The sequence below is a fragment of the Cyprinodon variegatus genome, unplaced genomic scaffold (genome assembly GCF_000732505.1).
Source record: "Cyprinodon variegatus isolate N-32 unplaced genomic scaffold, C_variegatus-1.0 Scaffold367, whole genome shotgun sequence".
NCBI lineage: Eukaryota > Metazoa > Chordata > Actinopteri > Cyprinodontiformes > Cyprinodontidae > Cyprinodon > Cyprinodon variegatus.
Window position 1 is genome coordinate 46,738 of NW_015150820.1, and position 15,002 is coordinate 61,739.

Below are 15,002 nucleotides of genomic sequence, written 5' to 3' on the forward strand. Positions count from 1 at the left end.
AAGTCTTGGGCAATAAAAAGCTACGCTCTACCAGTAATCAGATACCCTGCAGGAATAATAAGCTGGCCAAAGGATGAGATATAGGCCACAGATGTTAAGACATGAAAGCTCCTAACCATGCACAGAGAGTACCACCCCAAATCCAGCACCCTGAGACTGTACCCTAGCTGTAAGGAAGGAGGCTGAGGACTAGTGAGCGTGAGAGACACTATCCAGGATGAAAAATCCAAGATCCATAAGTACATCAAGGACAAGGCTACAACAGAGGACATGCTTAGTAAATGTCTCAGACAATGGGGAACAGAAGATGTGCTGGAGGTTCCATCATGGGAGGATAAGCCCCTACACGAGATTTACGACCGAAACATAACCGAAGAGGCGGATATCAGAAAATCCTACCAATGGCTATACAAAGCCGGACTAAGGACAGCATAGAGGAACTAATCATGGCTGCACAGGAGAAGGGCCTGAGCACCAGAGCAATGGAGGCCCAGATCTACCACATCAGACAAGACCCCAGGTGCAGACTGTGCGAAGAGGCTCCTGAGACAATCCAGCACATAACTGCAGGGTGTAAGAGGCTGGCAGGGAAAGCTTACATGGAGCGCCATAACCAAGTGGCTGGAATAGTGTACAGGAACAGTGGTACAGAGTATCAGCTGGCACACTTTCAAAGATGGTAGAGAATGACCGAGCCAAGATATTGTGGGACTTCCAGATACAGATTTACCGAATGGTGATGGCAAACCAATTGAACATTGTGTTGGTGGACAAAAAGCAGAGGAAAGCCGTCGTGGTTGACATAGCAATACCAGGATGACTGCAACATCAGAAAAAAGGAACATAAGAAACTAGAGAAGTACCAGGGGCTCAGAGAAGAGCTGGAGAAAACCTTGAAGGTTTACTAATTGGTGCGTGTGCACTCAGGCCAGTGACCCCCAAACTAGAGGACTGGTCACAGCAATTCCCAGCAATACATCAGACATCAGAAAAGTACAGTTCTAGAAACAGCAAATCCAGGCTTGGAGGAAAAAGGGAGATTGCCCGTGGGGTTGAGGAAGAGTTTAAAAAGAAAAAAAAAAAAAAATATATATATATATATATATATATAGGTAGAGTTGCTGATTTACCAATAATGGTCCCTTTTTTTGATAGACTTTTAGCACAGCACACAGATAACACACTACAAGACTGCTGTATAGAGGATTTTATGTCCAAACTGAAAATACTTTTTTTTATATTGGTCTTTGTTAAAGTTGCTTACGTCATTTGCTCATTATTCCTGCTTCTTAAGCACATGCTTTCATGACAAATAACTGGCCTGCTGACTAATGTATCCTACCCTTTCAACATTGGCCATGATAAGAAACAAAAAAATGTCCTTTGTCTGTCATAATCAAAATAGTATCCCTAATCCATGTATACAATAAATAATGCTTCACCCTAGGTACAATATAGAAGTTACCTAAATGAACAAATGATAAGATGCATTTAATCAGACTAGCTGTGTATTTCATTTTCTCCAGCTGATGGCAGCACTGTCACAAGTTAATTATGCTCAAAGGTAAAGAACTTCTATCCTCTCAGAAACATACAGAATGATTTTATTTATGTAATATTGACCTCTGGTTGTTAAATCATTATTTGAACTTTAATAATATCTAAACTTACCTTTGGTTAAACAACTTATTATCCATTCAAGTAACTATGGAGTTGAAGAAGTTAGATTAAAAAAAACATTTGGCGACATCCTTAATAAAACATACAGCTCTATAGTCTGTTTCTTAACATGCAAAATATCTATAAACAACAAATTAACGAGTCGAAACCAAACTATCAGTGAAGCTGAAACTTCAAGTGAATGACTTGATGCAATCTGTTGACTTTCCTTTAAAAGAAAACTGCCTCCAGATTAAAAATTAGAAAAACTTGACTGCAATGTTTGATAGCTACAAACAATGGAATAAATATTATCTGTTATTTTTTGACAAGAGCTACCCTTAAGACCAAAATATTACATTTTTACAGTGAAAACTTTTTTTTTCATATTTATAATAAGTCACCATGTCACAACCTGTCTATTATGTACCATGCCTTTTGCATAGAGACAGACAGCTGTAACACCTCGCTGTTGGCCGTGATGCACAACAGTTATAGAAAATAGATGGATGAACAGATGGAAACATACAAAAACATACTTATCACACATAAATTCCACCTAAAATCATATATCAGTCACTTATTTCTCATATTAAGCCATGTACTGTTTATTTCCCCTTATGACTTCTTATGAGTTTGAAACCTTTTATTCTTAATCAGCAGTGAGATAATTCAGAGCTTTAAGATTTACTTTTTAGTTTTATTAAACATCTTACAGTCAAAGAAAAAACAAAAGCACAAATGAATGTCATCAGGAAGCTAGGTCTCATGTTAGTAGTCTTCTCAAGGGTCTAATTAGAGTGCAAGTGTAATCAAAGGTTTCCCAAAGAGGGACATTGGTGTATTCTTATCTTAAACGCAACCTTATGCAACCTTATGCAACATTATTCCTTAACTTTTGTCAAAAAATGTTTTTTCCAAACTTAGATATAGAATTGGTATAAGAAACAACAACTTGATTCTAGCCTAAAATTTTAAATGTTCAACATTATAAATGTACATCCACAGGCACCATAGACACCATAATAATTCTCTTTTATTCTTCCAAAACTTTCTCAATTCAAAAAAGGCTAAATGCTTCAACATTTTAAAGCTAGTAACATTTTATTTTTTATTAAAAACCCATAATTTATCGTTATACTCTACAGGCCACATTTTGTTTAATAGAATGTTACTGTCGGTTTGAAATGAGTATTAATTTAAAAGGGTTAAAATAGAAAAATGTATGACCTTTCAGTGTGGTTAAACATTACAAATCATTCTACCCATTTAACTATGCTATTACTGTTCTAAAACAATTCCTGCCATTAATGATGACTTATAACAAAATCTGTAAGTTCAATCTTGTTTTTTTAATATAAAAAAGACCCAAAATCTGCACCTATTACTAGGATAGACTGTAGGAGCTGTGTGGTTAATAAAATCCACTCAGGTAAAATAAAACATACGCTCGGAGACCTCCATTGAACACTGGGGATATTAGCACTCCTCTATTACCAACAATTTAAATTCTCATGGCTTTCCATAAAATACACGTGTCTACTCAAGTGGGAATCCTAAGCTATTAGCATTATTAAATCTGGGTATTACTCCCATTGAGCTCTCTGGGGGTTGTAGGGAAATTAATGCCTAACATTGTGCTGATGTTAATTTTATAGAAAAGACAAAAAAAAAACTCTGTAAAACCACCTAAAAAAATCTGAGGTCAGTTTCTACTTAAAAAAGGCTTTTATATGTTAACCTTCATAAAGATGTTAAACTGCAGCATAAAAACTTTCTTGACCATATATAAAAAAAATATATGTATATAGCTTCTGAAGCACATATGGGTAGCATACTAAACAGTAGTACGGGCAGTAGCTAAAGCAAGGGGCCTTCATATGCAGGTCATTCAGAGTGCTCTTCACCATACACTTGAATGGACTGTGCACATACTTTTAGTCCTGCTGAGTCTGCCTGTACAGTTCAGCCTTCTCATGACAATTGACTTTATTTCCCATGCTATCATAGGACGATTGTGCCTTCTAGATTTATAAAAAGAAAAGAAATGGTTGTGTGGAACCTTGTGCCATTTCTTCTCACACTGGTCAATGAGGCAGAGAGAGTCGCTGTCACATTTAAAACTGTTTGGTATGAATTATTTTTCTAGGTGACAATTACTTTCCTGAGTACTGTAGTAAGAGACAAAGGTTCCCAGTTATAAAGATTTAGCTATGTGTACACCTTTCTGCTAGGGGTCCACCTCAAGTTTGCGTGGACTCCACATAGACGTTTGCTCACATATATCTCCGCAAATATGGGCCTTAAACAGTACTTTGGTGCAACCTTAAAAATTCTTCCTGTAATTGGGTGCTTTGTTTCTAGACTGGATAACTGGTTAAACTGGTCTAAAACCATAAAATGAACTAGAAATAGCAAGAGTGGTACCCTGGCACAATTATAACTACAGGTTTTAGAATGTTTTAACCAGACTCTGGAGAGTTTTGCTTGCAGTGTTTATGCCTATCCCAATGTATATAAAGAAGTAAAATAGAATTAGGATAAGAGTAACACATTTAAATTAGCAATAAGTGATATTCCAGTGGTATTGTCCCTACTCTTTTGAAATTGCCTTTTCATCATGCCCTCCGCATGTCCTGCACCAAACAGCTAAAGCACACTGCCAGATCTCAAAGCAGCTGTAAGACGCTTATCAGGAAAAAATATCTGAAGAGATGGATATATGTGTGCCCTATGGTCCTGTGAGTAGTGCCATGGTTGGTATGAAATTATGATGCCAATGGTCTTAAATTTAGCTGCTGTTAAATTTCTAAGGCTGTTAATCTTACCACAAAATCAAGAACAGAGCTGCGAGACTGACACCATGCCAAGTCTTGATATAGAAAGATGCAAGTGTGGTGTTTTGGCCTGAAACACTGAGGGGTTGATGATAGAAACAGGGACTCGAGAGGATTTATTAGGTTACAAATGTTTCTCAGTGCTGCTTTAAGCGCCTCTCCAGGTCCGTGCTTTTACATAGAGATAACATGGGAATCTTTAAGTCCAGCTGGGAAATTTGTGTTGGGTGTCAACATATCTTAACGCAACATTTGCAAAGTCAGCCTCCCTGACTTATAACCCTTTACCCCTGGCCAAAGAAACTATTTAAACCTGTGAACAATCTCTTTTAGTGACAGTGGAAACCGCTCACTGACTGCCTGGGTCAAACAACTTGGCAAGCAACCAAGGGAATAGTGGGAACACCAGATCCACTTTTGGCTCACACAAACAGACCATCGTAGGGTGCTGGTGCTACAAACATGTGGTAGATCATACATAATTTTATAAAGTAAATAACCGTCAAGAACAAAGTCGCTTGCACATGGCATTTATTATATCTCCCTTTATTGTTTGATAACGCACTATATATGTAGCAATGTTTTAAAATAAATTCTGATTGCAAATGAAGGATTTTAGGCCTATTTAAACAACCCGCTTTCTTGATCCCACTGGTGCAAAAAACAGCAGTATAAAATGAAACCACTAGATTCCCCCACTCCCTATACCCACCCCCACACTCAAACACAATATTTTGATGTATAAAAAGTGGGAATAATAGTGATAGATATTCTTTTCTGACAAAATATGGAAATAGATTTATTCAAAATGGATATATGTCATACGGTAGGATCTTATTTTTATTTTTCCATCTAAATTGACTTCCTTCCGACTGCTAGAATTTTTAAATTAGGTAAGAAGAGTGCCTGAAAAATATTTCTCATCTTTATAAACCATTTTAAATGTATAGATTAAACGTGATAGTTGGTGCAAGATATAGCCAGCGAAATGGCTTAAAAATTGAGAAATTTTTCTACCAAATCCAATTATTAGATTTTTTTTCTTAATAAAAATGAAAGAAAACATGTATTTCTTTAAAAAAAAAACAGGTTGGATTTCAATCTTTCCCTTGATTTTATTAGTTCATTGCCCAGCCCTAGTTCCATGTTTATTTATACTGAGCGATTTGCCTGTATAAAATGAGAGGAAACATTGGGACAACCTTACTTGTGTGGCATCATAAATGTTTGGGAGCGCAAAATGAAAACGTTAATAATTATTACCCACAAAAGGACTTATTAATCTTGAAATTTATTGCAGGATCAGTTCTGTTTTTTTTAATTTAGCACATTTTAAAATCATTTACATCAGACAGGGCTCTTTCCTTGTCCAGACACTTGTGAGAGGAGGTCGAGAGGAACTGACAGTCAGCATTTTGAGGTGTAATGACTGATGTCTGAATTTTTAGATTACATCTTTGTTAATTTCATTTATCTTTAAATTAAGTTCTACTTTTGTTTGAAGCACTTTGAGATACTCATATTTAAAGTGCAATATAAATAACATGCATTCCTATTGTATGTTTTTTTTTTATAGTTATTATTACCTCCACCTCTTTGGCTTAAAACTTAATGTTACGTTTATGGCCACTTTTAAACTAACAAGAAGAGCAGTCACAGTGTTAAACACACAGTTTACTAATCTAATTACAGGGGAGACTGAATTGTTTTTCACATTTTATCCATTGCACACACAACAGGCCTTTTCTGCAATTTTTTTCATGCAATTTAGCCCTCGTTTTGTAGGATCTTTGAAGATCAAGCCCTAATTATGACCAAAGTTATGCCTATTACCTTGTTCAAGTTTTAACTAATAACTTGGTCTTTTGGACCTAAAGTAACGGTTATTAAGAAAAGAATTGTGAGTATATTCTTGCTAACAGGAGTATGACATAACTGTCAACGAAATTACTGTCACCTTAATATAATCAAGGTTATTAAGGTACTACTTGACTTATTTTGAGGAAGTATCGCCTCCTCTAAAATAGTCAAATCAAGATCAAACCCCATATCATGTTCAGGATGTAAACTACCATCCACGTAACATTGCTAGAAAAAAAAAAACCCATCAGAAATCCCTGGAGAAAACAAAGAGGATGAAAAATAACCACACCTGCATCAAAAGGTATAATAAAGAAAGGGATTTAGAGCATTCATCTATCTGTTAAGAACTTACAGCTGTGTTGCAAATTCTTGTGAAAGGTATGCTTGAAATGAAACAGCTAATTGCAATTTTACTTATTTTTTAAGTTAGTTTTATTTATTTAATAGAACGAAAATTATAGAATCAGTTGAAATATATATAAATTATATCAAATACATGAATGTTTTTGTATAGTTTCATTTTTCTTTTTTTTTTCTTAGATGCTTTGAGTTTTTGAAGGTATTTTCATCATGTCAGAGAGCAATCAAAGCAGAGTAACTGAATTTATACTAACTGGATTTCCTGGACTTCATCCAGAATATTATTGTATTGCTTCATTTGTTTTATTCTTAGTCTATGTGGTGACTGTTATTGCAAATATCACTGTGTTTTTCTTATTTGCAACTAACCAGAGCCTTCACAAACCAATGTATTACATAATTTTAAATGTATCTGCCTGCGATCTTCTCTTCAGCACAACAACTTTACCTAAAATCATCAGTAGATACTGGTTTCAGTCAGAGAGCATTTCCTTTACTGGTTGTTTTGTCCAGATGTACTTTGTACACTATTTAGGCTCTGTTAATTCTTTTATTTTCTTCCTGATGGCTTTCGACAGGTATGTTGCTATTTGTCATCCTCTCCGATATACAACAGTCCTTAAAAAAAACACAGTCCACATTCTCAGCATGACTGCATGGATTATTACTATGGGGTTCCCTTTAATGTTAGTCATTAGAGCATATCCTCTTCCTTACTGTGCATCAAATGTTATTCATCACTGTTACTGTGATCATATAGGAATAACAGTTCTGGCCTGCACAGACAGAGCTCCTTATTCTTTTCCTGCTTTTGTGGGGGCAATGATTACACTGTTAGTACCTTTGGCATTTATTGTTTTCTCCTATTTCTCAATATTTATAGAAATAAGTAAGGTAGTAGGTCCAAAAAAATGTTTTAAGTCTCTGTCTACATGTAGTACTCAGTTAATTATTATCTCACTGTATTATGTACCTCGATGTTTTGTGTATTTTGCTAGCCAAGTTGGGATTACATTTAGTGCTGATTTGAGAATAGTTATTATAATGTGCTATAGCCTTGTCCCTCCAATGATAAACCCACTTATCTACTGCCTAAGAGCTAAAGACATCAGAGAGTGTTTATTAACACTAGTCTACAGAATAACTGGACAAAAAGCTCAAGTTTTACCAGCTAATGATTAATCATAATTATTTCTTTTTAAGTATAACTGAAAACCTGGTCCTGAAAATCTATATATTTTTTAAGATTATCACAATATCAGAAGAAACTATTGTGTTAATGTGATTTCATATTCCGTTTGTAAATTACAAGTGACAAATCACAAGGCCTAATTTTAAAGGGGTGAAAAATAAAAAATAGCTTTTCTCATTTTATTTTGAGTTTTTTTGTGTGTCTGTTATTGCATGTCAAGAGCTGTCTAAGCCAAATCATGGCTTGAATCTCCTTGATCATCAAGGTCATCCATCCTTGCCAAGCAGCCGCAGTTGTTGCCAAGCTGCCTGTCAGTGCTTTGATTTAAATATTGAAATTTCTTTTTCAGTTCAATCACAAAGAAGTAGCTGGTTTTAGCTTCTGGGTTGACACATTCCAAAACAACAAACAAACAATCTGAAAGATAAAGCAAACGTACATAAAATAAATAAAATAAGAGTTCTAGCTAAGATAAACAGGGAAAACCAAAGACTTAAATTATTATATTCCTCTACCTTACATATAACATTTAAAATGTTTACAAAGGCCCTTCAGTTGTTGGGAAAAGGAGAAGACAAAAGAAGAGTAGGCCACGACAGTGTCATCTTACACGATACATTTTCTCCCACAGTGAAATGCTGTGAGGTTCATGACAGGTAAGGTACTCAGTGTGTCTCAATTTAACAGCAGAATCCCCCTCGAAAGTTTTGATTTAAAGGCTAATTAAGACAAAGTGCAGCGACAAGGCCCATCCATATTCACAAATCCTTCAAAGGATCCTTCAAATAAGGTCTGCAAATGTGTCTTCCTCTCTCAAAATTTGAAGGATGGCTCCAGTGTATCCTTCTTGGTCCGCCATTTTGCATGATTTACTGCAGGTCGAAGCAGAAATGTCAAGCTCAGGCAGCAAACATGGACCAAGTAGCAAAAATTGTGATTAAAAACTGGTATATGACTGTTTCTGTGACACAATATGAACATTAAAGATGTTTTTAGATGGGAATGTAGCTTTTTTTTTTTTTACTCAAATATTTGCTGTGTTTATCAAGATTTAAATTAACTTAATAAGGAGCTCCAGTATTTTTTGGAGCTGCTGCAGTGGCATTAAATGCAGGAGTTTGTTCTGCAACCAGAGGATAGTTGGTTCAAGCCCCAGCTCTGGCTTTTAAGTGTCATAGTGTCCTAGGGCAAGACACTTCACCTTCCTGGCCTACTGATGGTGGTCAGAGGTCCCGGTTGTGCCAGTGTACAGCAGCCTCTCTTCTGTCAGTGAGCCCCAGGGCAGCTGTGCCTACTATGTAGCTTGCCACCATGAGTGTGTGCATGAATGGGCGAATTACTAAATTTACTGTAAAGCGCTTTGGTCAGCTTTTGATCTTCTGACCTGAAAAAGTGCTATATGAAATACAGGACAGTTACCATTTTACTATATATGAATATTTAAGGAAGAGAGAGAGTTTAAGTTTGTGGTCCAACCATTTTATTTGTTTTATTTGCTTTTTATTTTTCTTTTACTTTAATTCTATGTTATTGTTTAATTAATGTAAAGCAGTTGTCTTGTACTGAATTGTGTTGTATAAATAAACCTGCTTTGCACTGCCTTAAGACCATTTCTAGCCGAGATCTCCTTTCCACTCACAGATGGTATGCGTGATGCCTCCACTCCAATCAATGAGGAGTAGAGGTGTCCAACACCTGTGCTCCTGCTTGTCACGGTCAGTCCAACATATCACTCCCAAATGTTAAGCAACCAGTCAACATCCGTGGTCCACCTGATTTCTCCCGCCAGCCCAATAATGTCAGCCTGTTGTCAGGGCAAAAAGACCCAACAAATATTGATAGGCCTATGGCTCTCACCTCAAGCATTGAAAATCAGAGAGAGGCTTGTATTTGCTCACATCAGACCTACAGTATTGGTGTGTCACAGCCATGAGATAAAAAAACTTAAATTAATTTTAAAGAATAGTTGAAAAAAATTGAAGATTCTTCCAGTGATTCTCCCCTTCCGTGAATCTCCCCTGAGCTACCAGCTTTGTTTGTGTTGCTGTAAGGGCCACTATTAATCACAGCTGAAACCAAGCTCTGATGCCTAAATCCCTTGCCTCTCCACAGACACCCTCTAATGGGAGAATTCTCAAATGCTATGGGAGTAAGGCTCTGAAGTAATATCAGTTGTACATGCAGCTCAGGGGAGATCCTGTTTTGCAGCTCTTAACTTCCAAAAGGCTTTGTTATTGCAAATAGTTTGTAATTGCAAAATGTCTGTCTTCAGTAGAATAGAATATTCTTCTCTTTGACTCTTAAACAGGTGTTACTTTGTTTTTACTTCCTTCTTGTCAGCGGTGTGTTTCATGTTTTTACTTTCGTTGGATCACTTATTTCTATATTTTATTTATTTATTTCAGATTTTTTGATTTATTTTAACCACTTTAATGCGTCAAACTGTGCCTGGTTTTATAGTGCTTTATGAATACAGTTGGTTTATTTTTGGTTAATAAACATACATTGTGAAGGTGCAGGAGTTTGTTCTGAGCAGGAGTACTCAGTGACATACATTTATGAAGAAAAGTACAAAAAAACTTTAAAATTAGATCTCCCAGAAAACCGCAAAATCCTAAAAACAATATAAGAATAAAAGTAAACTAAAGAATAACCTAATAAGGAAATCAGCAAAGAGACTTGAGCATTTGAAAGTGATCTAAAATGTAAATACCCTTGGGGCCTGATTTCAAGACGGTTTGCACGCCTTAAAACACATGCAAACTGTTTTAGGTGCAGAGTAGATTCAGATCTTCCAATTTTACATTTTCAGTTCAGTAGACGGTGTGTGCCCACCATATTTTGCCGGTCTCAAGGCACTTTACAGAGACAATTCAACATTTCATACAGTTTGATTGGTTCAAAGTTTTCTGTCTAAAGGAAAATCAGATGATTGCATCAACTCATTAACTAAAAAGCAATCCCTCACACCAGGCATGCATGTAGTGACAGTAGGGAGGAAAACTCCCTGTTAACAGGAAGAGGTCTCCAGCAGGTCCAGGCTATCTTCATAAATATGCCTTTAATTTAAATCAGAAACCTAACTATGGCAGCTTTTTATACTTCCTTTTCAGAATTTCTTAGAGACAGGTGCCAACAGACACAAACGTTTCTGCCGTCTATGTTGCCACAAAGGAGGCACTACGAAGGACCAAAATTTACATAATGGAAAATAAGAGAAGAAATATATGCATTGTATTTATTTTTTTTTTCATCTCCTTATAAATGCATTTTCTACCAAGAACATCATACTGTATATTATCCCTTTCTTTTTTCCTGTGTTTTTATCAAAAAATCTAAATTTATATTTTTTCATTTTCCAAGCCTTTGTTTTTTTTTTGCATTTCACTGTCTCCTCTTTTTCCTTTACCTTATGCATTTTTGCCATTAATTTTCTACTACTTTTTTTTTTCTCCAATGTGGAGCTGTAAATGTAGAAACAGTGGGGTTGGGTTTTGGAATTGCTTACCCTTTTCTCCTATTGGCAGAGGATAGTAGCTGCTGGTGTCTGTGTGGATATAGAACAGCTAGTACCAATGGCTAACTTCCATCATTTTCTTGATAAGAGTGGTTACAGATTTGGCAGCAGAGTAGTAAAGTTAGCAGCAGGTAATACAATTAGTCGTAGTGTTGTATGTAGTGTTGACTGTCTACCTCAGATAACATATCAGTTTGCATTACCACAAAGGTTTGTATTAGATTCAGAGGTGCTTACAAAATAAAAGCATGGGCTACAAACAGACTTACAGTACGATACATCAGTTCAAACATTTTGAAGGATAATCAGCACCATGTCGAAGAATGTTTTTTAATAATTGCCTGAAGAACACATTTCTACTAATTTAACTGTCTTCCAAGTTGTTACATCTTTTTCGTGTTGTTGAAGTAGGAAAATGTAAAATGACAGCTAGACCCCCAACGGTGGTTGTGGACTTTCCCATAAAATCTAAGGTGTGTAGTGCTAAAGAAATTTAAAAAGTGACAGTCTGGGAGCCAATCCCGTCCCAGCCCCTAAACACTAACCCTATGCACTAACCCTTTGTTTGCGCTTTCCAGTGGCTGATACACCATATTAAGGACCATACCAAACCCTGTCGTTTTCAGGGCGAGTGGACCAGTCAGCCCATTCAAATGCAAATTCAACTGGCTTGCTGCATCTTCTTCCAACTGACAGAAAATAACTAGTTAGAAACAAGAAGAAACATTATGATCCAACAGGGAAGAACCTGAATTCCTATACCGACAGTTGCCTTCCTTTTCACTTTATACCCCCTCAACCTTCAATTCAGACACATTCCACAGCTGTGAGTGTGAAAACATTTGGAGTGGCAATTGATATTTAAAGGAATAGTACACCCAAAACATGATTAGCCTTCATTTTCTACTCACCCCCATGCTGAACAACACCCTGGAGTACTTTTTTGATATCTCAAATGCATCTGGAGATCTGGGAGGCTTCTTGCTGTCTGCTGACATTCAAATAATGGAGGTGCCCAGCGCCCGAGGCAGAAAGGTCCATAAAAGTCCACAAAAAACGTGTCAATATTCCTCCATACTGCTCGTCCAATGTATTCCAAGTTTCCTATGTGGGTAGCATCCAGAATTTACTCGAAACAAAGTCATTTAGAATGTTTTTAGAGCATAAACAGTAGTGTATAGGATTTCCTGAAAGCGCGCACATGCGCGATCACGACGCTACGGAAGCCGGCAGACCAAACCAGATGAAAGTGCGCATTCAGCGTCTGCTCTTCCAATAATGCAAGCGTAGAAGAAGAAATGTGCTGTTTACCTGTGCAAAGAAAGAAACAACGAAAGAAAAATGTCTGAGGACTTCAGTGTTGAGGAAGAGCATGAGTTCTTTGCCGAGCTGAATGCGCTGGTTTGGTCTGCCGGCTTCCGTAGCGTCGTGATCGCGCATGTGCGCGCTTTCAGGAAATCCTATACACTACTGTTTATGCTCTAAAAACATTCTAAATGACTTTTTTTCGAGTAAATTCTGGATGCTACCCACTCAGGAAACTTGGAATACATTGGACGAGCAGTATGGAGGAATATTGAAACGTTTTTTGTGGACTTTTATGGACCTTTCTGCCTTGGGCGCTGGGCACCTCCATTATTTGAATGTCAGCAGACAGCAAGAAGCCTCCCAGATCTCCAGATGCATTTGAGATATCAAAAAAGTACTCCAGAGTGTTGTTCAGCATGGGGGTGAGTAGAAAATGAAGGCTAATCATGTTTTGGGTGTACTATTCCTTTAAGGTTTAGTGCTTAGGGGGCAGATTGGGATTGGGGTGGGTTTCTCCGGGAATTTGGGCATTGATCATGTTGTCAGCAGCGGCTGACACGCTCGTAAAGGCTGTGAATGAGCAGGACCATGAGCTGAGCTGTATGCTGGTTATGATTGAATGCAAGCTGGCTAAGGTGGTTAAATTCAAACGTTAGATTGGATAATTTCTTGGATCTGCATGCTCGCTTTAAAGCGGAAAAGCCCAACCAATTTGGAATACTGGATTCGCCATGTGGAGCCCAGCAAAAAATAGACTCAAGGCTGACCAATAATTCTGTGCAGCTTGCTCTCAAAATAAAAATTTATTTTGGATTTCAGCCTCCCTGTTATCAAAACTCTCCTTGATGTTATGGCGGAAGAGACCAGAACTGCCAGCTCCCCCCTATCCGTAGACACCTGTGGATGGTTTCAGAACTATAGCCCCAGGTGATAAACTTCGAACTTATCAAGGACAATGGCCTCTGGATAGCGTTCATGGATGCACCCCCCCACCACCCCACCACCACACACACACACACACACACACACAAAACTGATGCTCAGATACCAGATAGACTCACATGCCACTCTCCTACCTCTACTGAAATGTTTGTCTCATGTTGTATGTGCTTTTCTTTTGCTGAGGTGTTTTTTGATATCTCAAACTGTACCCTGTCAAGGATAAAGTGTGAAATATGTTTTTTTTCCCTCTTTTTCCTAAACGTGGCTCCTATCTTTCCACAGAGATAGAAGGCAGTGCCCCACGGCAGGGCCCCCTGGCAGCTGAAATAATGCGCCTAACGTCAGTGGGATGCCTGGCAGTCATTTCAGTTACTACTTTTATGGTGATGACACTGAATATGAGACCAAAGAATCACGGACTTCCAGGGCTCAAAAAAAAACTGGGCTTGCTGGGAATTGGTGGAGAATTTAAAAAGGAGAAATAGAAATTCAAACGTGGTAAACCTGACCAGATGTCATTTCACTAACTGATTTTCTAGTGATACCACTGATTTCAAGATCAAAGAAATCCCAGACACCACTGAAGGAGATGAGTTGACAACAGTGCCTATAATAAAAGGGCATGGTGATTTAAGATCCACTGCCTAACAGTCCTAGTTGCACAAACATTGGAGAAATGTTTCCCATCTTTCAGCTGAAGCTAAAAATTGAAAGATGTATTGAATGTGGGTCAGAAAAGAGATGCTAATAGGGAGGAGAGGTACAACAGAAAGAAGAGCAGAAGAAGATGAAGAAAATACTTTTCAACTAACTAAAAGGTTCCAGGAATTGGAAATAAAGATAGAATTGTTTATGGAATATGGAGAGCCAAACAGGAAGGAGATAGCAGAGGAATAGAAAAGGACTAAAAGGAGGAATAGAAAAGGCTAGTGGGAGCAGAAAAAAAGACAAAGCTTGAAACAAAACAGAGGAGAAGGAGGTGAATGTTAAAAGTAAAGACCCTAAAAATGTGAGAGGGATTTATTGGAATTAATGGGCGATGGGCAATGACTCTATATGACCAATGTGGCACAAATCAGAATATCACCCACTGAGTGAATGTGTTTATAAACTTTTGTATGAACTCTATAAACTGTTGCCAGGAAGAAAGATGCCTTAACCTTTAAACTCATCATCAGTTTAGGAATCCTGTCTGGATTTACAAAAGGAGGAATTATAAAGTATCTTAAACAACAGAAGAGTAAGTTTTGAGAAAAGCATTCCACAGAACTCTTTCTGAAACATTTTACAGAGCAGGACAGTGGTTCAAAAAACACCGGCCTGG

The 15,002-nt window shown here is 37.3% G+C and overlaps 1 protein-coding gene across 1 annotated transcript; it reads left to right on the forward strand.

Moving 5' to 3' along the window:
* Positions 1 to 6,840: 6,840 nt before the first annotated feature.
* Positions 6,841 to 8,042, forward strand: LOC107092096 (olfactory receptor 1J4-like). The gene has a single exon (XM_015386384.1). The coding sequence runs from the start codon at positions 6,930 to 6,932 to the stop codon at positions 7,899 to 7,901; it is 972 nt and encodes a 323-aa protein (XP_015241870.1). The 5' UTR covers positions 6,841 to 6,929; the 3' UTR covers positions 7,902 to 8,042.
* Positions 8,043 to 15,002: the final 6,960 nt, after the last annotated feature.